We start from the raw sequence: 27,592 nt of genomic DNA, 5'->3' as shown, positions 1-27,592 counted from the left end.
AATATCTTATCTCATTCTGTAGCTTGCCTTTTAGTTTTGTCCATTGTTTCCTTTGTGCAAAAGCTTTTTATCTTGATGAAGTCCCAATAGTTCATTTTTTTATTTGTTTGCCTTGCTTTTGGAGACGTGTCTAGCAAGAAGTTGTTGTTAGTGTTTTCTCGAGGATTTTTGCATCTATAGTCATCAGGGACATGGCCTCTACTTTCCTTTTCTTAAAATGTCCTTGTCTAGCTTTTTATCAGGGTATGCTGGCCTGGTAAAATGAGTTTGAGAGTGACCCCTCCTCTTCTGTTTTTTAGAAGAGTTTGAGAAAGATTGGCATTCATTCTTCTTTAAATTTTCAGTAAAATTCACAAGGGAAGCCATCTGGTCCTGGACGTCTCTTTGTAGGAAATTTTTGATGACTGATTAAATCTCCTGACCAGTAATTGGTCTGCTCAGATTTTCTATTTCTTTCTTATTCAGTCTGAGTAGGTTGTATGTTTCTAGGAGTATATCCATTTCTTGTAGGATGCCTGAATGGTTGTCACTTAGATGTTCAGAAGAGCATTTTATAATCCTTTCTTTGCATTTCTATGTTATCAGTGATTGCGCCTCCTTTTTCATTTATAATTTCATTAATTTGTGTCTTCTCCCTCTTTTCCCTTGTGAGTCTAGTTAAGGGTTGGTCTATTTTGTTTTTCTCTTCAAAAAAACAGCTTTAGTTTGGTTAATCATTCTTATTCCTTATTTCATTTAATTCCACTCTAATCTTTATCATTTCCTTCCTTCTGCTAAATTTGAGCTTGGTTTGTTATTCTTCTTCTAGTTCCTTTAAATGTCAAGTTAAGTGGTTATTTAAGGTCTTTCTTTTTTCTTTCTCTATGTGTTCATAGCTATAAAATTCCCTCTGAGAACTGCTTGTATGGCTTCCCATAAGGTTAGTTTTTTATTTTTCCATTTCTGTTTGTCTCAAGATATTTCTCTTTTAATTTCTTTTTTGATCCATTGGTTGTTGAGGAAAGTGCTGTTTAATTTCCATGTGTTCATGAATTTCCCAATTTCCTCCTGTTATTGAGCTCTGATTTCATACTAATAAGACCAGAGAAAAGACTTTGTATGATTTCAATCTTTCTGGATTTGCTAAGACTTATTTTGTGGCCTAACATATGATCTACCCTAGAAAACATTCAGCGTGTGCTTGTGAAAAATAAGTATTCTGCTATTGTTGGGAAAATGTGGATTCTTATTGATGACCAGATATGAGGGCTGAGAGAAAAGCCATCAGACTGCTTGGTGATGAGTTAGGTGGAAAATCAGGAGCCAGAGGAAAGAGAAGCAAAGGGCACTGGTTACTATTAAGGCCCTTGTTAGCCAGGGGCTTTACACATGTTCTCATCACACCTTGCTTTTACAAAGGAGGAAACTGGGACTCAGAGAGGTTAAGTGACTTGCCCAAGGTCACATAGTAAGTGGCAGAACTAGGATTTAAACCCAAGTCTGACCAATTCTGAAGCCCAAGATCTTGCCATTGAACAATTATACTGCCTACCCCACAGAGTTAGCAGAGGACGGAGGACTCAGTAGCATCAGGAGATGGACTGGTAATAGGCAGCTGCTCAGTGGCCGGGTCCTGCCTTGAACAACTTATATATTGCTTCAAGACTTCTCTCATGAACTCCACAAAGGAGAGAGTAAGAGCCAAGGCCTACAGCGGTGATGGTTATCAGTGGATGTGCTTCTAGCATGGTGAGTAGCATGGGCCATAGTGAGCGTGTGGTTGACAGTTTCAATCCTGGGCAGGACAGACTGGAGCCCCAGACAGCTAGCTGCAGTTGCCATTTATTGAGATACATCACAGGCACAGACAGGAGAGCCAGGCGTGGATAGATTCAGAGAGGGGTTGGGTCTGGTGGGAGACCGGGTGGTTGAAAGGCCTTCAGGGACCACTCACAACTTCCCTCCTTCTTCCGCAAGCCTGCCCTGAACGCAGAGCAGAAGAACAGAGGAACTGAGGGAAATCCAACCTCTTCTCAGTGATCAAAAGTTCACCTCCAGATCACTCAAATACACTGCACAGGGTGGCGGCCTTAATCTCCCCTCCCATCACATTACAGAAGCAAGAAGAAAATGTGGGTAGATTTGCACCTTCCCAAAATGCAGATTGCATGCAAAGAGTCTGGCATGCAAATACACCGGACCTGTGGTCCTGGAGCTGTTCCCGTTCCTATGGAGGTGGTGGGGTGGGATGAGTACAGCAAGGAGGAAACTGCAGGGGCCCCAGCTTGCAAGTCTGGTCAGCTAATACCTCCGGCTTGATGTCTTAACCGTGGTGGTCTTCCGCAGGATGGAGGTGCCCCCAGAGATGGCCCCTCCCTTGACAGTGCTGAATCCGCCCTTGCTAGCACCCCCACCCCCACCCAGGGACATGCCACCCCCAAAGCTGGCCGCACCGCCTCCGCACACCGTGGTGGAGTTGCCAGTCACCGCTGTAAGACAAAGGGTCTGGGTAAGACAGGGCAACCACATTGGAAGGGGGAGGGGGACTTGCAGAGACCAATGAGGGATGGGAACAAGCAGGCAGTGGAGCCGTGAGAAACTGATGGAGAAGGTGGGGCAGGAAGCTCATTCTTTGGGAACCCCCAAACTTGTCTCCAGGGGCTCAGGTAGAGGGCAATGTGCTTCTGGCCAAGGACAGATTGAGTGGACTGAGCAGAGGACCGGGGCTGAGCCTGAGGCCAGGGAAGACAGCAAAATACTCACAAATGCTGACGGCACTGGGACATTCTCCAGACATCCTGCAGAAACCGAAATACCAGGAGAAGGGTCAGTGGTCCCCAGAGCCCAAGTGAAAACCCTCTCCCTCCTTCCCCTTTCCCACTCTCTGCCTTCACGGTAGGTCAACTCGGTGAGTTAACTCTCGAGCCAGGGTCCGCAAGACAAGATCAGGAGACATGAGAAACACGTGCATGTGGCTGTGCTGGGCCTTGTGGCCCTTCCAGCAGGTGCCACAGAGAAAGCAGAGCCACAGCAGGCTAAGTGACACCAGCCTCCCCTGTCCTGCCTTCCTCTGCATGCACATCACAGACAGCAAACAAAACTCATGCTAAAACAAAGCTTCCCGGTTTCTGGCTCAAATGACTTTCTGTACATCTCACACCTTCCCAAGGACAGAGATGATTAAATTTTTTTTCAAAGTTTCAGAGGTGGTGGAATCCGGTGTTGGAAGAAGAAACCTCACTTCTGTAGGGCTGCTGACCACTGTAAGAATTACTGATTATCGGGGCGCCTGGGTGGCTCAGTGGGTTAAAGCTTCTGCCTTTGGCTCAGGTCATGATCCCAGGGTCCTGGGATCCAGCCCCGCATCGGGCTTTCTGCTCAGCGGGAAGCCTGCTTCCCTTCCTCTCTCTCTGCCTGCCTCTCTGCCTTCTTGTGATCTCTGTCTGTCAAATAAATAAATAAAATCTTGAAAAAAAAATTACTGATTGTCCTGCCAACTGAAGAGATGTGCAGCAGAGGCAGTGAACCCAAATGGAAAGTCTGCTGTGGGTGATGAGTTAGGAGCCCAGCTTCCTGGTTCCTCCCTTCTCTCCCTACCCCCAGCACAGAGCCAATGATGACACGGGCTCTCCCACAGGGCAGGGCTGTAACGCCCTCTGAATCAGGGCAGGCAGGGGCTCCCACCTGCTCTCCTCGCTCTCCAACAACTTGCGGTAGGTGGCAATCTCCACGTCCAAGGCCAGTTTGACATTCATGAGAGCCTGGTAGTCACGCAGCAGCCGGGCCAGGTCCTCCTTGGCCTGGTGCAGGGCCATGTCCAGGTCCCCAAGCTTCTTCTGAGCATCTTTCAATGCCATATCCCCACGCTGCTCCGCTTCTGCGATGGCAGTCTGCAGCTGCTGGCACTGCCCAACGGATGAGAGGTGTTGGGAACATCCTCCAGGGTCATCACATCCATCTCTCTACCCTCAAACCAGACACCACCATTCCCCCCACCCATCCCCCCTGGACCCCAACTAACTGAGAAAGAATGAAAGCAGAAATATTCATCTCAGAGAAGAGATACTATTACACAAGTAGGGTCGTGTAGCACTACTGAGAAAGTCCTTATTGAAGTCTAATCTTAGTCCCTCCTGCTACAACTCAGCCCAGTGCCTCAAAAGAGATAGAATAAATAATATAACCTCACCATTGACCAAATGCTTCACTCCGATCTGGGGGAAAGCCCAAGCTTTTAGCCATATCCTAGAAGGAATCAGCACCTATGACCTGGATACTTGAACTGTCAGCCTCTTGCTCTGATCACCTAGAGATGGGATCAGGCTTCCTGGAAGAGATCGTTTCACCTGCTCCACCACTAAAGTGCTATGTGACCTTGGACAAGTTCCTATCCTCCTCCCGGCCTCAGTTTCTTACCCTGTAAAAGGACTGTGTTGATTTTAACAGTCCAGCTTGTTTGAGTATGTCCCATCCCTCAGGAAAAGAACAGTTCTCACCCCTCAGCGTGACAATAGAGAAGGTCCTCACCTCTGCCAACCCACACCTGACCCCCAGGCTCCTCACCAAAGACTCACCTGCTTCTTAACCGCATCCACCTCGCCCTGCAGCCTCTGGACAGTGCGAGTGAGCTCAGCAATCTCATTCTTAGTGTCCCGCAGGCTGTCCCCATGCTTCCCAGCTGTCACTTGCAGCTCTTCATACTGGAGACCAAAAAAGTGGCAGTGACCTGTCAGTTCCAGGCCCTCCCAGATAACTAGTTGCCCCAGGCCCACCCTCACAGCTAGAGCCCCACCCCTGTCCCTACCACATCAGCTTGTGTGTCTAGCCCCAGGCCTCTCACAGTGGCAGAAGTTCTGTATCTGTCCCAGGCTGTTCTCCTCACCTTGGTCTGGTACCAAGCCTCAGCCTCAGCCCTGCTCCTCTGGGCAATCAGCTCATACTGGGCCTTGACCTCAGCAATGATGCTGTCCAGGTCAAGTCTGCGATTGTTGTCCATAGAAAGGATGACATTGGTGTCAGACACGTGGGTCTGCACTTGGCTCAGCTCCTGCAGAAAAAGAGATAGCTGCCACCAGCGCCCCTCATCCAGGCCCCCAGGAGACAACCGAGGGATGAAGGACGGGGCCCCAAGTTGCAAGAGGAGGCTTGTGCTCTACCCCAGGCTCCAGCCTAGAAGGAAAGACCTAATTCTCTCCAGCTGGGAAATGGGCTCTCATTTTTATAAATATCATTCCTTATTGTGGATTTACAGGTTTCCAAGAGATTACAGAAGGGGAAAGAATGTGTACATACTGTACCCAAACCTGGTGCCAGTCCCTGTCATCCTCAGAATGCCCTGGGAGGCAGGCCCAGGCCACTTTTGTCAACTTAGGAAAAGTCTCCCCTCTGACGGGGGCAGACAGTGGGATCCAAGGAACTGAACATAGGCCTGATTCAAACCCCACTCTCCAATCAGCCAGCTAACCCCCTCCACCACCATTCACAGTGGTCCTGACACTTTCCTTGGTTAGGAAAGAGGCTTGGGAAAGAGAAGTGACACATCCAATGTCATCAGATCCAAGGTCATCCAGTCTAGTCCTGGGGCCCAGACTGGAAGCAGTCAGTTGAGCAACAAATTCCCAGGTGGTTTCCTCTAGACTATACTGACATTTATAGACCATGGCGATGTTGTTGGATGCTCCCTGGGTTTCTAGGACCATTGGTTTTGACATATAAACAGGCATTTAAAGATGCCATGAGCAGCAGGTTCAGTTTCAACAGTTCTGTGCTCTGGCTTTGAGTTCAGCTCTATCACTAGTTCATTTGAATGGGCTCCCCTGAGCTCTGCCTCCATCTCTCCCATGGTCCTTCCTGTCCTGGGCTGTCGACCAACTGCCCAAACCTCAGTGGCTCCCAGAGGGGAGAGAATCTTCTGTTTCAGAGTCAACACCTTGTATGCTCTGGTCTTGCCTCCAGCTTTCCTGCCGCCAGTGAGATTATAACCGATAAAGCTGGAATATTAGAGCACACTGACTGAGCATTTCCTGTGAGCAGGGGCTGTGTTAAGCACTTAACAGACACCAACTTGTTACAAGCTCTTTTCCAATAGCACAAAGAGTTACGTGACCTGCCCCAAATCACAAACTAATAAGCAGGGAGCCCAGTCTTAAACCTTGGGAGTCTGACACCAGAACCTGAGGTGGCATGACTAAAAGAGAGATAGAAGCTGAGAAAGAGAACGACCAAAGCCAGAACTGCCATCCATACTAACACAGATTTAGATTACTAAAATGTGTTATCATTTGAGAGGTGGATTGGGTGGGGAGGAAGGGGCAAACATCCAACTCATGAAACGTTTGCCATTGAGTGAAAAGACATGAGCTCTGGAGACAGGCAAAGCGAAGTTCAAGTCCCCAGCCTGCCATTCACTAGCTGTGTGACCGGGGTGGAACTTCCTGATGCCTCTGCCCCCTCTTCTATAAAGAGCCTGTGGTGATCCTTCCTCATGGGGTTGATGTAAGGATTCAGATCCATTGTGGCCTATGGTGGGTGTTCAGTGAAATGCATTATGTGCCCAGACTTCTCTGAAGGTCGGTCAAGACGTCCATGAGGCTTATTTGCTATAGATCGCATCATCTTGCCACAGTGGTGATAACCCTGACTTCATCATCTTGCAGCATCACCCCCTCACCCTCCCCCCTTCAGGGTCCCTGTGCACCCCTGAGCCAGAGTGTCGCCCTGAGGAAAATCAACTTGGAATTTTTAAGACAAGGAGATCTACCAAATCCCACCAAGAGTGGTAGACTAAGACGATAAAAGCGTTAGGTTTTCCAAAGAAACAGAGCTGATACAAGTGGAGAAGGAGAAAGAAGAGTTCTGTAGATTAAAGGTATGTGTCTCCTCAGACACCAGGGACCCTGAGAGGAAGAGCACGTGGAGAGCCTCTGGGCAAGGAGGGAAAGAGCCAGAGAGGCCAAAGCATTGATACTGGAGCAGGGGCTAAATCCCACAGGAATCATCCAGGCCAGAGGGAGGGCACAAGGCTGCTTTTCTGCCCTGTTAGACATGCCAGGGGTTAGTGAGTGGCCCTCCAGATTTCCCTGAGATCTGGCTTGACCAAAACCAGTGCATGAAATCAATTAGCGAGTGCTTTATTGGCCATCACAGTTGATTCGTGCAGGAGGCAACAAGGGAACGGCTGCTCTCGCCTTCATTCTCAACCCCAAAGAGGCACAGGTAAGCCTAAATATCATTCCCTTGAAAATGAAGACATTTGCTGCTTCTGGCGTTCTGGAATCTTCCCTACTGTCTATATTTCTTATGGATCTCCAGGAGTTTCCATCCCTATGGCAATCCCATGGCCCCCTAGGATATGCTCCTTTGGCCTGGACCCTTGAGAAGCCCAACAAGGCCAAGGCCTCTTATACTTTCTGTGTCTGTCTTGGCTTTCCATTTTCTCCTGCATCTTGCCCTTTCTAGTTTGATGACTGTTCTCCTTGATGGGAAACAGGCAAATGATGCAGTCATTAGACTTCTTCAGGTAAAACCTAACAACAACCTCCTACAAACCTCTAGAATCACAAAATGTAAGTAAGAGGCATAGAGCCAGCAAGACTTCCCTAAGGAAAGGCCAAGCCAAATGGATTTCATTTCCTCCTGTGGTTGTATTACTAAAATGCTAAAGGACCAGCACAGACTACCACAGTATTCTTGAACACAAGACAGAAAGATGTGGGCCAGATGATGATATCAACTAGATTTTCAAGTAGCTATTGGAAAAATTAGTGATAAGTGGAGTGAGGTCAGCCTGGGAGAAAGATACCACCAAAAGTCTAGTTCTTGCACTAGGACTCGGTTCTTGGCCCTGTTGGCTTTAATGTGCTCACTGGTCACATACACTGAAACGAACATTCACACTGAACTGAAAGTTTACCAGGTCTGCAGAGAACCCCAGGCTGGGACATCATGAATATGTCCAATTACCCAATGGGGTATCTCCAAAATATGCATGGGGGAAATTTGTTTCAAAGTGCCCACAGTTATCTAGATGACGAGATGAAACCATAATCACATGTCACAGGGAAAATGGAACTCATTAACTCTTGCATTTGGTTTCAGAATTCAACTGCCCAAATCCAGGAAGTTGGAAGCAAATGGATACATGTCTCACTTGAAAGCATTCATGTGAAAAAGTCCGGGGAGGGGGGTGTTTAAGGAGCAAATATTGTGAAATGACTTCTAAAGATGACACATAAACTAACACAACATTATGTGCACGAATACAAGTCTGTATGCTCCCTCCCTACCCCACCATTTCCCAAAGTCTGGTCTAAGAACACTGTTTCCTCAACTTCCTCATATGCCACAGATGTCAGTCCCCAAAGCACCCTGACCTCTAACATGCTGCCCTGGGAAAGGCAATGAGCCACACAGAAGACAACTCGCTTTGTTGCCTGAAGGGCAGACTCAGAGCCAATCAAGAGCAGAAGTCATGGGAAGATGATTGAAGTCAGCTTTCTTTTTTGGTCAACAATGAAAATTCCTGCCCTGAAAAACAGTGAGCTCCCTGCCACCGAGAGGATTCAAGCCCAGGCTACATGACTCCTAGTAGCGATGAGGGAGAAAGGACTCCAGCACAGAGGGAAGGTGGGCCACAAGGCCCCTACTGAGTCCAAGTCCAGGATGCTAGGATCAATTCAGGTTAATTTCAGCCCTCTCACCCTGGTCTTCAAAACCTCCTTGTTTCCTGGAACCCCTCTTGGATCCTGCAATCTACCCACTACCCACACCTCAACTCCTGAGCCCACCTGAAATCTCAGTCCTTTCTCTGCCATCTCTGCTCCTCTGGTCCTTGCTCCATTACAAACTGCTCTAGAAGGGAAAAGGTCTAACACAGGAGTGCAAGTCAGACTTTGAAGTCCAAGAACCAGGTTTTAATTCTAGCACTGCCTCCACCTAGCTCTGTGACCAAGGGCAAGCTACCCTGAGCCTCCCTGTCCCTGATTATACAATGGAGACAACAGTAGTACCTCTATTGTGGCTTCCTTGAGAGGATTCTGTAAAGCTTAGCGGGGTGTCTGGCCCATCCTTAGCACTTCGCATGGAAGCTCGTATTAATAAAAGGTCCAGGTTCTATTTTCCATCAGTTAAATTGCACTGGTAAATTCAGGTCAGACCTCCAGGGGGGATCCCCAGGGCTATACATATATATAATTGTCCCCATCCATTGGCCATCTCACCATTTCATAGAGATGATTCAGGAAGTCGAGCTCCTCAGTCAAGGTGCCAACCTTGCCAGTCAGATCCATTCTGCTCATGTATGCAGCATCCACATCCTGGGGGCAAGAGAGACAGCAGGGCAGACACCTCAGTCCCCAGGGCTCTCGCCTCCCTCCAAGTCACCCCAGCACCCTGGCAAGCCTGCGAACCACCTCCCCAACTCCCCACCACCTGCTCACCTTCTTGAGCAGCACAAACTCATTCTCCGCCGCAGTGCGCTTGTTGATTTCATCCTCGTACCTATAACATAGGAAGACTCAGGCCAGACTCAGCCTAGTTCTGCCTTCTAAAGCATTTAACCCACTTGGCTTTAAGCCCCCTTGGGTCCCACCTTCTCTAAGAACAGCTTTGAGAAGCAGTTCTGTAATGCAGCCCACCAGTGAAGAAACTTGGGGTACAGCCATTAAATATTCCAGCCCACCCGCTTTAAGGAAATGGGCCCAGACTTTGCACAATAATACGGCAATCAAGAGCAGCCATCTCTTTGGATCGGAGCCCCTGGGAGGCTTTATAGGAATAGGCAAAGCTGTGTCAACAGTGGTTTATCTTTGTGTTCACTTTCGACAGGCAGGACGTCATTTAAAACAGCTCACTTCTTTCCAACTGCTTTTGCTGAGATTTTAAGGGTTAGAGATCGCCAGTATTAAGTTATTGGGAAAGTTATGAAAGATTATACCCTAAAATTATAAATATACGTATCGCTCATCATAATCTCTGACCTTTATTTGGATCTTGATTCAAACCAACCATATTTTAAAACTTAAGACATTTACGGGACAGTTGAAAATTCAAAATGAATGGATAGTCGAGGATATTGAGGAATTACTGTTTTAAAAATCTGAGTTGTGGTTATGGCATTATGTTTATGTTTGATTAAGTCAAGCTATGCTGATGAGCCTTATGAATATAGCCAGTAAATATCTGTGAATGAAATCACACGATGGCTAGGATTTGTTTCAAGACAATAAGGGAGGAGAAAAATCAAGGAGGTATATAGATGGAATAAGACTGGCTATGAGTTAATAATTATTAAAGCTGAGTAATAAGAACATAGAGGTTCCTTTCATATTCTCCCTACCTTAGAGTTTTTTAAATTATGAACAATACACAAATAAGTGGGACAGTTCTCCAGGAGGCACCCAAGGGAAGACGCTCTGTCTGTGCATTCCCCCAGGTGGGAACCAGGAACGTGGGAATGTGGTGACCCTCTCTGGGGAGATTCCCCACACTGTCCCTTCCTCACCCCCATGGCCCCAGCCTGTCCAGTCCTCCTCACTTGCTCTTGAAGTCCTCAAGGACATCCTGCACATTCCTCAGCTCTGAGTCCAGCCTCCCCCGATCGCTCTGGAGGTTGTCCAGCTGCCTCCGCAGGTTGCCCAAGTAGTTCTCAAAGAGGGGTTCCAGGTTGTTCCTGGTGACACCCGAGTTCTGGCCCTGCTCCTGCAGCAGGGCCCACTTGGTCTCCAGCACCTTATTCTGCTGTTCCAGGAACCGGACCTGAGCCAGGACAAGAAGGTTGATGGGCTTGTACCATCCACTGGCCCCAGACAGAACCCAGGACTGGGCCCATCGTCACCACCATCCCCATCCAGGACCTCACAGGGCTGGTACACAGCTGATGCATTGCTGTGGGAAGGAGCCCCTCTTCCTCAGGGAGCAGTCTTCGCTGGAAAAGACTGTCCAATCCAATGACAAAGACTCTAAAGAGTTAATAAACCGTAAAAGCCCCAACTCAGTCCTTTACTAGTTGGCAACAGTCAAATCACTTCTCTCTGGGTCTCCCTTTCCCCTTTGGCCTGGGTAAACCGATGTTTTTGAACCTTAATTCTGCACCAAAATCAACTGTTAAAAATGCAGGTGCATATAGAGTGTATATGTATGTATATATGTATATATGTATGTATATATACAAGTATGTACATATGTACCTGTACACACACACACACACAGGGAAAGAGAAAGCAAATGTGACAAAATGTAAAAATTCATGAATCTAAAGCGAAATCAGTCAGAGAAGGACAAATATGACATGATTTGGCTCAGATGTGAAATTTAAGCAATGAAACAAATGCACAAAGGAAAAAAGAGAGAGAGAGAGAAAGAAACAAACCAAGAAACAGACTCTTAACTCTAGAGAACACACTACTGGTTACCGGAAGGGAGGTGGGAGGGCGGATGGGGGAAATGGGCAATGAGGATGAAGGGGAGCATTCGCAATGAGCAAGTATGGAAGTGTGGGATCGCAATGGTGTATGCCTGAAATTAATATAATACTCTGCGTTTGGAATTAAAATTGCATTAGATTAAGTTAAATTTTAAAATTTGGTGAATGTGGGTGAAAAATATAGAGAAATCTATTGTACTGTTCTAACAACTTTTCTATAAATTTGACTTATAATATATAAATTTCTATATATTTGACTGGGCAGAATATAGCTGCCCAGTCCTGCCTCTAAAGACTTAAAAGGGGGCTCATGGCATGGATTTCACAGGTCCCCTGGGGGGTTCTCTGCCCAGAAAAAGACATGGGACAGGGTCAACCTCACAGATGCCCAGCTCCTAGAACATGATGCTGAGAGCCAGAGAAAGGTTTTTGCTTGTTTGACCTCTGGGACAGTCCCACAGGAGAACCAAAAGTCACTAGGGGAGAAGGTGAGGAGGTGGGCAGAACAGCTTGCTTCACCTTCTGCAGTCCGGTTTCTCCAGGTCCAACCTCCACAGCACCCCAGGCCCAAAGTCACATGGCCTGGGAACCATGAAGCAAGTGCACCCACCACAACCAGCAACAAAATCTCTTAATGCCAAGGACCATAGGGCCCATGAACCTGAGCTCCAGGCCCACCTCTGCCTCCAAGTGCCTGTATGATCCTGTACAAATCACTTGTCCTCTCTAGACTTCTGTCTTCTCTTTTTTAAAATGGACAAATATCAATATTCTGATTCCTCATGGGACACTGTGGGCTTCCCAAGAGAAAGAGGACATGAATGTTCTTTGGGGACCCCGAAGTCATATGGCTATCCACCAGGACTTTCTCCATCATGGTCCCCTTGCCTGGGGACTTGTGTTAGAGGTTGACAATGCAGCAGAGTGGACCTGGAAATGCCAGACAGAAGGTACAAGAGCCATCTATTTGGTCTGGAGGCCAGGGAAGGAAGGAGTCAGGATGCTCCCGGTCTGGGACAGATCAAACTATACCCCTGGGTCATGGTGCCCTGGCGACCACCCTCTTCATTGTCCATCCCAGACTGAGTTTCTGGGAACAGCAGAAACAGCAAGGAGGAATAGAAGTAAAATGGTAACTTCTTCTAGAACAACCCCTCAATCGTGTCCTAATCACATCTTTGTCAGGCCTTCTCCAACGCTGAGAGAACAGGGAACAGATGGGCTCCTTGGATAACTTGTTGAACATTTGAGCTGGTTTCCCCAGCTGACCAGAGGCACTAAGGACCACCCTATTAGGAGGAGCCCTGAGGACAGTCTACTCCTTAATTGTGGGACAGGTTGCTGTGTGATCATGTCAACGATGACTGTAGGAAAGGCACAACACAGTCAAGACGGGCTCAGCAACAACCCTTATGACCAGAACCACCGAGCAAGGACAAGGAGACCCAGAAGGATATCGCCAGGCCAGAGAGCTCAAAGTCATTCCATCAACCGCCCCCCAGCAGTGTGCAGCCTCCGCCCAGCACCCCCTCTCCTAGCAGCCCTGCTTCTGCTCCAAGGGCCCCTCCCTGCTTCCTTTCACCCCGGCTCACCTTGTCGATGAAAGAGGCAAACTTGTTGTTGAGCGTCTTGATCTGCTCGCGCTCCTGGGTGCGCACCCGCTGGATCTCGGGGTCAATCTCCACGTTGAGAGGGGTCAGCAGGCTCTGGTTGACGGTGACCTCCTGAATCCCGCCAGGAGGACAGGCTGGCCCGAATGCCTGCCGCCCAGCCCCCAGGCCCGCATAGGCCCCACTGCCAAAGCCGAAGCCTCCCAGGGCCCGCCCTGACGAGGCCCCTCCAGCCACACTGACCGAGATGCTCTTGCTGCCCCCCAGGTTATAGAGGCTTCGGCTGCCAAAGCCAGCCCTGCTGGGGCCACAGCGGGTCCCCCCGCCACTGCTACTGCTCCGGGACACCGTCACTGAGCTGAAGCTGGTGTGGCCCCGGGACCCACCTCCTCCACTTGCAGAGTTGGAGCTAAAGCCCCCTTTGGTGGAGTATGTCTGTCGAGAAACAGAGGACCTCATGGCCATCAGAGGGGCAGGAGCACAGGCTGAGAGAGCGGAGAGAGAACGCGGTGTGGGAATGCTATGCCACCAACGGGCTTTTTATCTTTTCCCAGTTGGGCTGGCTCCTGGGCTCCAGAGACACTCCTGCCCCATTGCCCGAGGAACAGAGGGAGGGGCCCCATGGGCCAGGGGAGTCCCCTCACCCCCAGCAGCAGGGAGGGGCTGCTCCCAGTTATCACCCATGCTCTGGAGCTGGGGCTGAGCCGAGACTGTGTGGGGCGGGATGCCACCTTCTCCCCCCTGGGGCTCTCCTGTCTTGGAACGGGATGATACAGGCTCCCACGGCCGCCCCCACCACCCAGTGGCTGGCTTGGTCTCCTCCCACCCAGCCCCGATGGCCACCATCAATGGGGCTCTGTTCTATGGGATTTGGCCCAGGCCCCTGTCGCAAGCCAAGGCCCCAGGGCCCAGGGCTGTACAGGTGGTAAGGGAAGGGAGGGTTGGGCAACGGGATGTGGAGAGGGTGCCCAGGCCTGCTCCAGTCCCACCCTCCCAGCCCACGGCCTCATTGCCACCCTGCAGGTCCAGGGTGGGGGACACAGGTGACAGAGTGGGGTGGGGGCAATCTGTTCTTCCGTCATCCACTGCCAGATTGTCTGCGGGGCAGAGACCCCATGCCAAGCAAAGTGGGTATAAGGACAGAAAGAGGGTTTCGGCCCAACCATGGGGCTGGACCACTAGAGGAGGAAGTGGAAAGGCCTGGGCACCTCAGGCTTTGCCCCGAGGCCAGGGAGATGCATGGGGCAAAGCACATTTTGCTGGGGGACTGAAGAGAAACAAGGCACTTTGACCGTCACCTGAGCGGCCCCCCAGCCCTCTGTCCCACAGCAGACAACCTTAGAAGGGCCCAGCCACTCTGGAGGAGGTGGGTGGAGGACACATCCCATTCTGATTAGACATAAGTACAGGTCTAAGAAGAATGTGTTCAACAAAGACCCCAAGAGCCCCAGGGAGCACCCCAACATTCCCATCTTCCCAGCCCCCAAGGAGCCTGGTGCTTGGTTCAGAAGGGCCAGGAGCTCCTCAATCACTTCACATAGTCCCCTCTGTGACCCCACCTCTGACCTCAGGCTCCTGGGACTCACACAGCCCCAAAGGAAGACGTGGAGATATCAGATGTTAGTCAGATGTTAGGACTGAGGGAGATTTGCGGTCATGACTTTGGAAATTGGCCCTCCTTGCTCACTTGAGCTTTCAGCTGGAAAACTGGAAAATGGGCCCAGAGAGGTGAGAGACTCACACATGGGAAGGAGCAGCAACAGCACTTGTCACACTCCTTCCACGTCAGCCAGAGCCCGAGCGGGAACTCTGGCCACTTGTGGCCCCAGGGTCCTGAAGGAGAGGACAGTGGCCCACTCCCAAGGCCTGAGGAAGGCAGGTGGAGAGCGAGCCCCCTCCGGGCATAAAAGAAGCTGCAGGACTCTTCCAGGGCCACTATGAGAGGGTGTAAGTGGCTCCCAATTGCTACAGAAGTTGAACCTAACGCCCATGAGGAATGGGGTGAGGGGCACTCACAGAATTAGTCCCTTAAAGCCCAAGAACAGATCCTCCCTTCTGCTGGGAGCTGGGATACAAGGCATTTGGGCAAGCCAGGCTGGGAGGTGTATCCCCACCGAACTGTGTGTCCTTGGGCTGTTTGCAACCTCTCTGGGCCCCCTCTGCCTTTATGAAAGGGGAAGTCCTTTCAAAAAACATTGGCCTGAAATCCCAGGACAGAGCTGGGACTAAGTGTCACTTCCCACTGACCTTTGTTTCCTGTCCCTGAGGCTGTGATCGCTTTCTCAGCCTCCCTTATCACTCCCTGCTGGTGTGTGGGAAGGGGAGACAGTCAGGAGTGGGACTTCTGGGGAAGGGAGTGATGTCAGCCCTCTGAGTCAGGGCAGCCGGGGAGGTGGGAATAGAGTCGGCCCCACACATTCCACAGCCCCACAGGTTGACCTGGTACTTTCTGCCAGGTTTTGTGGGCAAGCTGGTGATAGACAGTGGCACAGGCTGCCAGGGCTCGCACTGGGAGTTCCTGCTTAGAGACAGGCTCCCTCCCAGCCAGGCAGGGGCTCCGGGGTCCCAGCCCAGACAAAGCAGGGGCGGGGGAGAGACACAGTGCCTCCTTAGGCCCTCTCTGCTTTCAGGCAGGACACCCAAGTTCAGACCTTCTCTCTGTGGCTAAAGAGGAGCAGTTTCCTCCCCTCCACTGCTGCTTCAACCAAGGGCTTCTATGCCTGGAGACTTTCACCTGCCTAGCCCCCCACCCCCAGGTCCCCCCGCGGTAGGACACAAGCACCAAGGGGATATCAGGTTGCTGTGGGAGGAACAAGGCAAGACGGCTAATGGTGCCTGTGGAGCCCCCAACAGCACCCATGGGAGGCCAGGCTGGATACGGGGTCATAGCAAAGATAAGGGGTGAAGACAAGAGTTGCTGCCCTTGGGCACCCTCCTATAGGGGTAGGACTTCCTAAGCCAACTGTGATGACTATTACAGTCAGCCTTTACTCAGCAGTCATGACAGGGCCAACACGTTCGGTGTGGGAATGCATCTCATGTCCACGCTGGGTGAGCTCCGTCTGCCTCCTTCCGACTCCAGATCAGTCACCCTCCTCCTAGACCCCTGTAGGCTGCTCCCTTGCTTTCTGGCTTCACTAGTTTGCCAAGGCTGGGGGGGGCAGTGACAGGAGATCTGGGAGGGTGGAAGGAAGGGCAGGCATTTCTCCCTGGCTTCCTCTCTGCTGTCCTCCATGATTACAGCTTCTTCCATCTGTCACTCACTTCTTCCTCTTGTCTTTCAGCTCTACACAGGTGACCTCCTCATCCTGGTTCTCCATTTCCACGGGAAGGCCCACGTCCTGGAAAACAGCTCAGCCCTGGACAAACCGAGGTTGGCCCCTCCAGCTCTGCCGACCTCAGGGCCCCTCCATCCTTTCTGCATTCCCTCAGCCATGCCCACACCTCCTTAGGAGCTCCTGGCATGAAAGCCCATCTAAGTGAACTTTCTTGGGTGAATTTTGTCTCCTGCTGGGATCCTGAATGGCACCACGCCCACACAGCCCTGTGAGGTCAGCATTATTAATCTATCCTCACAGATGAGAACACTGGAGGGGTTACATAGCTTGGTCAAAATCACACTATTGGTAAGTGGCAGAGCTGGGATACAAGCCCAGGAATCCTGGTTCCTGGGCCATGGGCTTTCCAGCTCATGTCTCCCTTACAGAAGGCTAAAAAGCCTCCTTCTCAGATACTTTTAATGGAGAGATCCTTGAGTCTGAGAAAAAGGCTAACCTCCCCTTAAAGCTGGTTGCAGGGTGGACATGGGGGAGGGATGACATGACCTCCTGTGGCCTAGGCCATGGAGTTTGGAGTTGAGCCACATGGGAGGGAGAAGACGGGAAGAGCAAGTGCAGGAGCTGATGGGTAGCTGGGGTAGGGGCTGGGGTGGAGAAAGTGACCCTCTTCACCCACCTAGCAACTGGCCCTGAGGCCCATGCTCCTGGCTTCCTATAGAGCATCCTGCAGAAGAGGGAAGAAGTTTCCAGCCTCATGTTCAGACAGGCCCAGTGATAGGGTGAGAGCCAAGAGGTAAGGGGATGGGCAGAATTCCAGTCCCAAGAGCTCATCAAACTCCCCCCACCCCACAGCAGCTGAGCCACTGATCCCCATCCTGGGTGCAGGAGACCAACCTGCCCACTGGTCCCAGACTAATAGGAAAGCTGGATCCCAGACCAGAACCAGACAGAGACAGAGCCAAGGACAACAACAGGTGTAGCCAGGCTTGGGGAATTAGGGAAGGTTTCCAGGAGGAGAAAAATCTGGTGCACACGTGAGAAGAAGGAGGAACAGGAATGAGCAGCTGTCTTCAGCCTGGAGTACAGTTATTTTACCAGGGAACAAGCTGGAAGGGCTACTGAAACATCAGTGGAGATGGAGGAAATGGAGGGCATCCGGGGAGCAGAGTGGAGACCTGGAAGAAGCCCTCTGATGAACTGATTGGGATGAGGGGTGAGATGCCCATTGGCTATTCCTAAACAGTAATAGACATTCCACAAATTGCCTTCTGGGAGGAGTGGGCTGGGCAGCAACACTGCTTCTGTTTTGCTGGGTGAGATGCAAGCCTGAGGCAGAGCTGAATTGCCAGAAGGAGTGGCAGGGAAGCTGCACAGTGCCACAAGGAACCTTCATCTCTGCCCTCCAGCCTCCCCTCTAAACGCCCTCGGAACCTGCATTTAAAACTATTGCTTAGTGTCAGTGCTTATTATTGCTTAGTGTCAGACTTATTAACCTGCTTGGGGGCACCCCTGTCCAGGAGAGGGGCCAGGTTAAAGCTCAGAGAGGAGGTGAGGCTGACGTGACAAGACCCAGCTTGCTACCCCGGATGAATGTGGAGCCAGCACACCACTGGGAAAGGACCAGAAGAAAGGACAGGACACAAAGAAATGACCCCCGAGAAACCCCCATCCTCCAACACAGGCTGTCTGAATGAGCCACAGGAGGCTGGCCTCTGGCACTGGTAACCACAGACTCCAGAAGGAAGATCTGGCTCTCACGGGTGGGAGGCATTATGCTAGAGAACCCGCAGACTGAAGGGATGGGAGAGACTGAACCCAGGGGCACCTTTCCTACCTCCGAGTCCACCAGAGCTCAGGGTTGTGAGTTTGAGCCCCAAACTGGACATAGAGCTTACTCTTTTAAAAAGAGAGACACTGACCCCATTGGGAGGGCTGGATGGGGTTGATCTTGCTTGCCAGTGTAACCCAGCCCTGGCACCATGCCTTAAGCATGCTTTGCACTCAATCAAATTTGTGGGAGGAAAACAATGGGAGAGGGGAGAGAGAAAGGAAGACACCCCCACTCAAGGAGAAATGGGTGCTGCTTCATTTCCCAGAAGAGCTAGAAAGATGGAGGTCCAGGGACAGGTGAGGAGGATGAAGGTGGTGACCCTTGGTTCTGGCCCCCAGGCTCTGATCACTGGGTCTCTGGCCTCTCCCCTCCCCCACAAAGGAAAATACGTGGCTGGCCAAGCCCACCAGAGGTTTCCCAGCTCCACCTGAGAACTGTGGAGAGGAGAGGATGAGGCTGGTTGGCTGGAGGACAGGGCGTGTTGGATCTGGGCCTGGGGCAGACAGCAGGCAAATGAAACACAAACCCCTATGCGGAGCAGAGCAGACTGGGCACACACTCAGAACAGCAGGCAAACATGGTTTTATTGACTTTCGCAGAGTCCTCTGTGGGCTGGCTCAGGCTGTGGGCAGTGGACACGGAGCTGGCCGTGCAGGGAGGTGGGTGGTGGAGGTAGGAGCAGTGCTGAGAGGGCTCGGGAAGGCACAAGGAACAAGTGGCTGCAAGGTCACTCAGTAAGTGACAGACGTCTTCAGACTTGACTCCACTGTCTTCTTCAGGATGGTGTGGCCGCCAGAGCTAGAGCCAGAGCTAGAGCCCGAGACAGAGCAGGAGCCCCAAACAGGACCCTGCCCAGAGCCCAGGATGACATTGGAGCCTCCAGTCACAATGCTGGAGCAGTTGGACCCAAAGCTGCCTTTCCCGTCTGCAAGTCCACAAGTGGCCCCCAGGTCACTGCCCGCTCCTCCAGACACAACGACGCTGCCTCCGCCCACAGCTGCCAAGAAATGTACCATGTTCTCAGCACGGTCCTTGGTTCCCCATGGGGACCACTCTCCCCAAGCACCCTGATACTCACAGATAGTGACCTGGCTGGTGCACCTCCCAGACATCCTGGCAGAGAAAGAAGAGGAAATGCTCAGAAAGGCTGCAAAGAATATGCCCCCAGGTATTTGACCCTTTCAGCAGATCAAATCCATAGTCCCGAGTTTAAAACCCTCCCAGCAGGATAGGTTGCCCTCGGTGTCTCAGAGTGCTAGGAAATCTCAGAATCCCCTTCAGCAAGGAGAGCACTTCGGTGGTGGTCCATCTTCTGCTCCCATTTCTCCCATGTTCCCAGGTCCCCACCTGCTCTCCTCAACCTCCAGCAGCCTGCGGTAGGTGGCGATCTCCACGTCCAGAGCCAGCTTCGTGCTCATGAGCTCCTGGTACTCGCGCAGCACCCGGGCTAGGTCCTGCTTGGCTGCTCTCAGGGCGGCCTCCAGCTCGTCCAGTTTGGTCTGAGCATCCTTGAGGGCCAGCTCCCCACGGCGCTCGGCATCGGCAATGGTGGCCTGCAGGTCGGCATTCTGGAAGGGGAGTAGAGATGAGACAGAAGGTGGCTGCAAGTCCAGCACAGCCTCCCAAGGAACCTACTGTGGCTAGAGCCTAAAGCCCAGGGTAGACCACAATCTTATGAGCTCAAAATTATCCACAGCCATCCCCCTTCCCCCAGTTCCTCTCATTCTAAGGGAAAGCATTGCCTCTTCTGTTTCCTTAACTCCTGGAGTGTGTTGAATAGTGTCCCCAAAAATGTCATGTCCACCTAGAACTTCAGACTGTGATCTTATTTGGAAATAGGGTCTTCACAGATGTAAGTCGTCAAAGATCTCAAGATGACTATCATACGTATGTATATAGAATAAGCCTTAAATTCCATGAGTAGTGTCCCTAGAAAAAGATGACAGAACACAGAGACAGATACAGAGTGATGATGCCATGTGACCATGGAGGCAGGGATGGAGTGATGCAGCCGAAAGACAAGGAATGTCAAGGATTCTCAGGCTACCAGAGGCTGGGGTAAGGCAAGGAAGGATTTCCCTGCCCCCCTGCCCCGCCCCCACTCCTTCAGAGGGAGTGCACCTGCCAACACCTGATTCCATAGGTCTGGCCTCCAGAACTGAGAGAACATGTGGTCTGGTGTGTCAAGCCTCCAAGTCTGTGGTGCTGTGTTGCAGCAGCCCCAGAAACCCATCCCTTAGCCCGTTCCTCGAGGCACTTTCTCCCTGGACTCTTAATGTTCTTCCAGCCCCGCTGCATGGAGCATTATCGACCAAGCATCATCTTGAGGGTTGCCAAGGTCCTTGATCATTTTAGAACAACCTCACTTCAAAAACTTTGTCCTACTATCAAAGCATATGGAACCATATGCCTCAGTTTGGGGTTTGAGAAACACCCTCTCTGTGCTTACCTCTTTGATCTGATAGAAAACTCGCAGAAGGAGAGCAAGAAAAACATCCCCATCTACCTGGCCATCTAGCCGACTGATCCTCAGGATCAGGAAGGAAGGCATTCCCTAAAGGCTCTCATTATTCTACTCCCATTCTAGCCTCATTATTCTGTTCTGTTCTATACACAAGCGCCCTGTGGATGTGGAACATTGGCTCTCTTCTCCAGATGAAGAAACGGAGATTCAGAAAGGTAGCGAGGGGCAGAGCTGCGTCCCTAACCCAACAGCTGGTCCACCGCTCCCAGCCTGCAGGGCTCTGCCAGGACCTGCACAAAGGAGTCTGGTCCATCATGTTTGTGCAGGAAAAGGAAGAGTAAGGGGGGTACTGCATTCCCAAGAGGGATTCTCGCAAGAAAGGTACCTTGTGGCAGCTCCCAGCTGCGGGGACGTGGTAGCCCTCCTAAGTACAGGCAGCTGGGCTGAGACTGCATGCTCCCAACTGGGTGAAGTAAGCTCAGAAAGTAGGTTTCTGGGCTACCCTTAGAGGTTGAGTCCCTGACAAAGGCCCAGGAATCTGCATTTTAACAGACACCCCGGGGAATTCCCAAGTAAGGAATGCAAATTTATGGGCAAAAACACTGTGGCAGCCAACTGAATAATGGGACCAGGTCACCTTCATCTCAGTCCTACCTCACATTCCAAAGGAAAACAGGTGGGGATGGGTGGAGACTGAGTCTGGTCTTTGAATGACCTGAGCTTCGAGAGCTTGCCTGGGAGGATCCTGCCTGGCAGAGGACAGGCCATGTGCGTGTGCCCTGGGAGTCAAGCTGAAATGCTTGAAGAAACCGCCCGATCCAAAAACCGATTTTTTGGGTTTGGGGGAAGTGAGTGCAAAGAGACTGGAAAGCTAAAGAGTCTACAGTCTTTCACATCTAGACATGAGGGCTCCAGAATGAACAAGGAAGCACGTCCCTGCCCTTGCCATCCTCTCCCTCCTCCTCTCCCCACCCCAGCCTACACCAGGCCACAACAACATCACCTCCAACCTGTGCAAAGGTCTGCCTAAGGAGCGCTCACTCCCCCCACAGTCTCGCCTGCACCCTGTCCTGGCTCTCACCCTCCCCAACACGGGACCCAGAAAGTCAGCCCCTGACCCTAGAGTGTCTGCGGAGCTGGAGGAGTAAGAGTAAGGAAAGACAAGAAAATAAGACAAAAATATGGATCGACCCTCTCCCCAAGGAGCCAGAAGCAAGATGTATGTCTGCCTATGGAGACAGGTGAGCAGTGCCCCCTGGAGTTGTTCAACGCAGAATTTACACGGGCTTGAAGTCGTAGGATGGAGGCCAAATTTCTCCGAAATGGGCTTGAGCCTCTCTCCACCAGAAGTATCCAAAGCTCCAGATAGTTATCAAACCCGCACACCAAACCAGCAGTGACCCTGGCACAAAAGTAGTCCAAAGTGGGGGGTCCTGGGGAGCTCCGGGAGTCTTACCTGCTTCTTGAGGTTCTCGATCTGACTTTGCAGCCTCTTACTCGTCTGCTGCAACTGAGAGATCTGGACTTTGGTTTCCTTCATACTGTCACCATGAAGTCGGGCAGATGCCTGAAGCTCCTGGTACTGATGGGGATGGAGATGACACCATTGGTTGAAAGGACCCTCACCTCTGACCCCAGGACCATGAGAAACACCATGTCCCCAGTTCTGTGCCTCCTCAAGCCCTCACTTGGAATGCAGGTTAAATGCTGAAGCAGGGGTATGGTGGGATGAGCTTGCAACAGTCCAGGCTGGTCTCGCACGGTTTCCCTGCACTGCCCCCCTCCTAGAGACGGGAAGTGGGCCATGCCACCCAGCCCCAGAGCTCTGGTCCCCCAAGGGGACCGAGTTGGACAACCACTGGAATGTTGTGGGACCGAGTTGGACAACCACATCTGAGATGTGGGCAGGGAGACCCAGCCTTTTCCTGCCCCGTGCTGCCCCCCACCATCCTTCCCACCCAGCTCTGGCACCTTGGTCCGGTACAGCATCTCCACCTCAGCTTTGCTGCTCTGGGCAATCTCCTCATACCGGGCGCGGACCTCCGCAATGATGTCACTGAAGTCCAAGACTCGGTTGTTGTCCATGGACAGCACCACAGACATGTCACTGGCCTGGGTCTGGAGCTGGCCCAGTTCCTGCAAGGAAGACTAACTCAGTGTCCACCTGCCTCCACTCCCTTTCCCCCGAAGCCCCAGGCAGCAGGGCAGGATGCCTGACTTCCTGCCCATGAACTCCATCAGGGGGCAGCCCTCATTCCACTGGGTATTTGTCCTGTCCTGTCCCCTACTGTCTCCTCATATGAAAACCAGGGTTATAGGAGATGGTGTCTAATGCCATTGCAGTTTGGACATTAAAAGTAAATGCCCTGCAAGCTTGAAATCACCCGGTCCCCATCATTTCTCTGACTGCTTGTCACAGCCCCTCCTCTCCTCCTTCTACTCCGACCCCCATGGCCTCCTTGCTTCCACAAGGATACCAACTCACCACTGGGGGCCCTTCCCTCTGCCCGGAATCTCTGGTTCCACCTGCCTGATTAACTTCCTCACTTCCTTCCAATTTTTACTCAAGCTTTATCTTCTAAATAAAGGCCACTCTGACCACCCTATTTGAAATTACCACCTGCCCCACCTCCCCCTACATTCCTAAGCCTCCTGTCCCTGTTTGCCATAGCATTGATCACCTTCTGACATATTATAAAATTTACTCCTTTACTAGGTCTATAATTGACTGTCCATCTCTCAACAGAAAGCAAGCATCGTGATTTTTGTCTGCTTATTCACTACTGTATCTCCAATACCTACCAATCCACACAGTACATTCTCCGTATCTGTTTGTCAAATGACTGAACGACTGGAATTAACTCACCCTAACGAGGTGTAGCCTCCTGGCCACTCCCACTGTAGCCAGGAAGCCTGCTTGCCCTGCCCCCTCTGCCACTCCCGCTGACCCTTGGTAGATCCTCACTTCTTCACCGAGTTGCCTCAAGAAGCAGAGGTACTCTCGGAGAGACGCCAGCTTGCCTTCCAGCTCCATCTTGCTCAGGAAAATCCCATCCACATCCTGGGGACAGGAAGACAAAAACCATGTCCTCCCACCTCCTGTTGGTGGCTCCCACTCTGGCTCAGGAGTTCTGTTCGCACACTGCCCAACGCTCACCCACGGCTGTCCCCAGAGACCCCTTCATTCCTCCTCCAGCCCCCTTGCCCTGCTCTCCCTTTTGCCTGACACTGACACACACCGCCTTCAGGAAGCCTTCCCTGATTACTCTCAACCAGTTCTGCATCTTCCACTCCCTCCCCAGCCTCTCCCACAGTGACTCCCAGAGCTCATCCTGTGGTCCTTCCATCAGATCTTGTTCTGGGGCCCCTGTGTCTACATAGGTGTCCCATTTCCCTGGGGGCCCTCTGCAGGCAGTGTGAGGTCGTGTCCTGCATTAGGATCATGTCCTGCATTAGGATCTCTGGTCCCAGCCCAGGACTGGGCTTTGTGCATGGTGGGGGCTCGGGATCCCAGTGAAGCAGCTGACTCCCACCCTCACCTTTTTTAGGACCACAAAGTCATTCTCAGCCGTGGCATGCTTGTGGGCCTCCTCCTCATACCTGTCAAATAAGTACAGAAGGATGCTGCCTGAGGCAGCGAGATCGGAGCCCCTGCCCCTCCCAAGCACAACCTCCCCTTGCCCTTAGACGCTCCCAAGCAGGACACGTAACCAGCCCGACCCTCTGCCGTTCCCATCAGGAAGTCATCGCCACGTCCTGGCTACATCCATCTCCACTCCTTCAGCTCATGTCCACTTAGCCACGTGAGGCCACTTTCCATCACGTCTATCAGGCACATTCCAACACATTTTCACACTCGCTGCTCACAATCATCATGTGAAGCAGGCATTTTGGCTTTTGTCAGAGAGATTCATGGTTTGCCCAAGTCATCAATAATTAGGTAGCCCAAGCAGATCTAAAACCAGGTCTCCTGGCCTCTTTCCAGGACCCGCTCCACCTCCCATGCCATCTTACAGATGGGGAACTGAGGCTGGCAAAGACAAAAGGCCGCCCAGCTACCCCTGGCTCGCAGTCACCAAACCCAAGCCTCCTGTTCGTCCAGGGCTCCCTCCACACCACCAAGTGACCTAGGTGGGGAACCCGGAAACATAGCGCAGCTGTGAATCATGCCACACGCCGGGGGATGGTCCCACTAAATGGATTCCCTTCCACCACCAGGACCAGAGAACATCTGAGTCACCTCAGCCCACAGCCTGCTCAACAGGAATTTATCGAGGAAAAACCCGGGGAGGCATTGTTTAAAGAAGCCCCTCCCAGCCCTGACCCAAATCATGGCCCTCAGAGCTGGGTCTATTGGCACTGAGGCTCTCCAGACCCGGGCATCAGGGACTGGGGGGCCTCCTTACCTACCATGGTGAGGGGTGGGGGGACCCCTGAGAATCAGAGGGAATGGGATGCAGAAGGGAGGACCGTCCTGTGTCTCTGGGAGCTCAGCATGGGGGAGGCCCTCCAACTGCGGATCCAAGCCCTCCCAGACCCCATGGGACCTCAGGGTTTGCCTACTTGGCCTTATACTCCTCCTCCTGGTCCTGGCAGGACTTCAGCTCGGCGTCCACAGCCCTTCGCTCCCTCTGGAGCTGTTCCAGTTGCCACCGGAGCCGGGCCAGGTAGCCCTCAAAGAAAGACTCCAGGTCCGGGGGGCTGTCACTCACGCCCAGCCCCTGCAGCAGCTCCCACTTGGTCTCCAGGACCTTGTTCTGCTGCTCCAGAAAGCGCACCTGGGATCCAAGCAGAGGCTCCCTGAGGTTCCTGGGGGACTCCCTGGCCACAGGATCTGGCAAGGAAAACCTCACAGACCCTCAATCCACCTTTCCTCTACCTCCCAGTCCATCCTGGGCAGGGGCAGCCTTGTGCCCTCCCAGGAGACTCTAAACACATCAAAATGATGGGGATTGGCTAACGGGGGAGGGTCCACTGCTGAATGACTGTTCTCTGTTCCTGAGCCCCAACCATAGAACAGCGGAGGCTCCGCATAGAAAGCCTGCAGTTAGACCACAGGAAGGACTTCTTTGCTGCAGAAGCACTAAAAACGTGGTAGCAGAGCAGACCTCCCCATTCCCAAATCCCTGGAGAATGATTCTTCTGAGGGAGGCAAGGAGAGGGGCTTACCTGAGTGGACCCTCACCTTGTCAATGAAGGAAGCAAACTGGTTGTTGAGGGTTCTGATCTCTTGGGTCTCCTGAGTCCTCACCACCTGGAACTGAGGGTCAATCTCCATTTTCAGTGGGGTCAGCAAACTACTGTTGATGGTCACTTCCTGGATGCCCCCCGGAGGGCACAAGGAAATCCTGGGCCCACCATGGCCCTCCCCAAACCGTACCCCTGGTCCTCCCCCTGATCCCCAAACCCTCCCACTAGAGGCTCCTCTGCAGCCCCTAAAGGAAATGAGGCTTCTGCTGCTGAAGCTGCTCGAGCCGCCACGGCCCCCCAGGGGTGCAGAACAGGCAGAGCGAGCGCCAAAGCCCCTCCGGGCCTGGCATGATGATCGAGACATGGTAGAGACGGAAGGTCACACAGCTGCAGACAGACGGAGGATAATCCAGGTGTGTGAGTTCCTGCCCCAAGGCCCCAGAACGAGACTTTTATCCCCTCCCGTGCCTGGGCTGGGCCTTGGGGAGCAAGATGCTCTGGGCCTGACTGTGTCTGTCACCGGCTCCGGCTGACCTATTCTGACACACCTGGAGGACAGGGGCCCAACACGTGTGGAGCCCGAGGGAGAGGAAGCCCAGACCTTGCCCTCAGAGCTCGCAGGCCACCAGGAGATGTCCCAAAGACGAGGAAGCAGACAGAGACCTGGACTCCAGGTGCTGGGGGTAGGGAGGGATGGCCCTGAACTACCACTGAGAGTCATTCAAGGAAGGCTTCCCAGAGAAGGAGATGGGGGAATGGGGAAGAAGAAAGGGGGTTCAGGGGAGCACCTGAGGGCCCTTTCCATGCTTTCCATGCTGGACAGAGGAGTGTGAAACTTCTCAAGAAAGAATCTATCTACAGTAACCGGAGAAGGAAGGCTCTGGGCAGCTTAGGTGAAGCTACAAGGTTAATAAAGGTGTTATTGTCATCGTTGGTTAAAAGACACTCTGGGATTTGGAAATGAAACCGAAAAACAGGGTGTCCAAGTCCCTTCTCTTGCTCAACCCAGCAATCATCCACCAGGCACCACCCCACTCCAACCAGGCATCTCCATCCAGGATCTGGGCAAGTGGCATGTTTCCAAGCCCAGCCCGTGTCCCTGCTCCTTCCCCAGACGTGCAGTGCCAGGCCCTTCCTCTCAGGTCACGCACTGCCTATGTTCGGTTACAAATCAAAGCACCAAAGACTGCCTTGAGGTTCTGGGAGCAGACACAGGAACTTTGGGGTGCCCCCGGGATAGATTCTGTCTCTGCCCCCTGGTAGTCCATGAACCCCCCACCCAGTACAGGACCCTCAGGGGGAAGCGTCCAGCTGCCACCACTGAAACTCTCCCACTACTGGCAAGCAGGGTGGGGTAGCTCTGCTTTTTAGAAATTCCTAAAATTCCTTCTTCACATGGTGGGAGGGTTATTTCTCCCTGCCTCCCAACCTAGTTCTTAGAACTAGGAGACTGGGCCTTTACTAATGTAACACAAAGCAAGAACAAACAGGGACTCAACTTCATGAACACTCAAGAGACATGCTATGAGGAAGTTGGTCCTAACAATGCTCCCACAGGCCAGACAACAGTGAGCAAGCCTCCCCTCCCTCCGGAAGATTAGAAGCCCCTTCCTCCTTCTTCCAGCCCCACATGGCACACCCCTGAACAAAGCTAAATGACAGATGGCCTCAAGAGGAAGAAGAGGTCAGGCCTTCGCCGGAAGAATAGAAGAGATCAAGGGACTGAGGGGCCACGTGAGGAAGAAGAGAGAAAAGATCCAAACAGGAGACCGGAGTGCACCGAGGAGACAGAGGCAGCCTGGAGCAGCTCCAGTGTCT

General features: G+C 52.1%; 2 protein-coding genes across 2 annotated transcripts; both read right to left on the bottom strand.

Moving 5' to 3' along the window:
• Positions 1-1,824: 1,824 nt before the first annotated feature.
• Positions 1,825-13,509, bottom strand: KRT79 (keratin 79). Its single transcript, XM_032876699.1, has 9 exons — positions 12,994-13,509; positions 10,514-10,734; positions 9,417-9,477; positions 9,198-9,293; positions 4,862-5,026; positions 4,554-4,679; positions 3,664-3,884; positions 2,743-2,777; positions 1,825-2,468 (listed from the first exon to the last, which is right to left on the bottom strand). The coding sequence occupies exons 1-9, from the start codon at positions 13,474-13,476 to the stop codon at positions 2,281-2,283; spliced, it is 1,596 nt and encodes a 531-aa protein (XP_032732590.1). The 5' UTR covers positions 13,477-13,509; the 3' UTR covers positions 1,825-2,280.
• A 5,187-nt stretch (positions 13,510-18,696) lies between these two features.
• KRT78 (keratin 78) lies at positions 18,697-26,375 on the bottom strand. The gene is made up of 9 exons (XM_032876700.1): positions 25,770-26,375; positions 25,148-25,362; positions 24,124-24,184; positions 23,550-23,645; positions 22,556-22,720; positions 22,041-22,166; positions 19,468-19,688; positions 19,199-19,233; positions 18,697-19,117 (listed from the first exon to the last, which is right to left on the bottom strand). The coding sequence occupies exons 1-9, from the start codon at positions 26,136-26,138 to the stop codon at positions 18,852-18,854; spliced, it is 1,554 nt and encodes a 517-aa protein (XP_032732591.1). The 5' UTR covers positions 26,139-26,375; the 3' UTR covers positions 18,697-18,851.
• Positions 26,376-27,592: the final 1,217 nt, after the last annotated feature.

The sequence above is a fragment of the Lontra canadensis genome, unplaced genomic scaffold (genome assembly GCF_010015895.1).
Source record: "Lontra canadensis isolate GAN:19392208 unplaced genomic scaffold, GSC_riverotter_1.0 scaffold59, whole genome shotgun sequence".
NCBI classification, from domain to species: domain Eukaryota; kingdom Metazoa; phylum Chordata; class Mammalia; order Carnivora; family Mustelidae; genus Lontra; species Lontra canadensis.
This window is presented reverse-complemented; position numbering and strand designations above follow the sequence as displayed.

Excerpts from the sequence above, each read along its gene's own strand:
- KRT78 (XM_032876700.1), bottom strand. The coding sequence starts at position 26,138 with ATGTCTCGATCATCATGCCAGGCCCGGAGGGGCTTTGGCGCTCGCTCT. Across the intron at positions 23,646-24,123 it reads ACTTTGTGGTCCTAAAAAAG|GATGTGGATGGGATTTTCCT; the intron begins GTGAGGGTGGGA and ends TCCTGTCCCCAG. Across the intron at positions 22,721-23,549 it reads TGAGGCAACTCGGTGAAGAA|GAACTGGGCCAGCTCCAGAC; the intron begins GTGAGGATCTAC and ends TCTTCCTTGCAG.
- KRT79 (XM_032876699.1), bottom strand. The coding sequence starts at position 13,476 with ATGGCCATGAGGTCCTCTGTTTCTCGACAGACATACTCCACCAAAGGG. Across the intron at positions 5,027-9,197 it reads TGAATCATCTCTATGAAATG|GAGCTGAGCCAAGTGCAGAC; the intron begins GTGAGATGGCCA and ends CTTTTTCTGCAG. Across the intron at positions 4,680-4,861 it reads AGGCTTGGTACCAGACCAAG|TATGAAGAGCTGCAAGTGAC; the intron begins GTGAGGAGAACA and ends TTTGGTCTCCAG.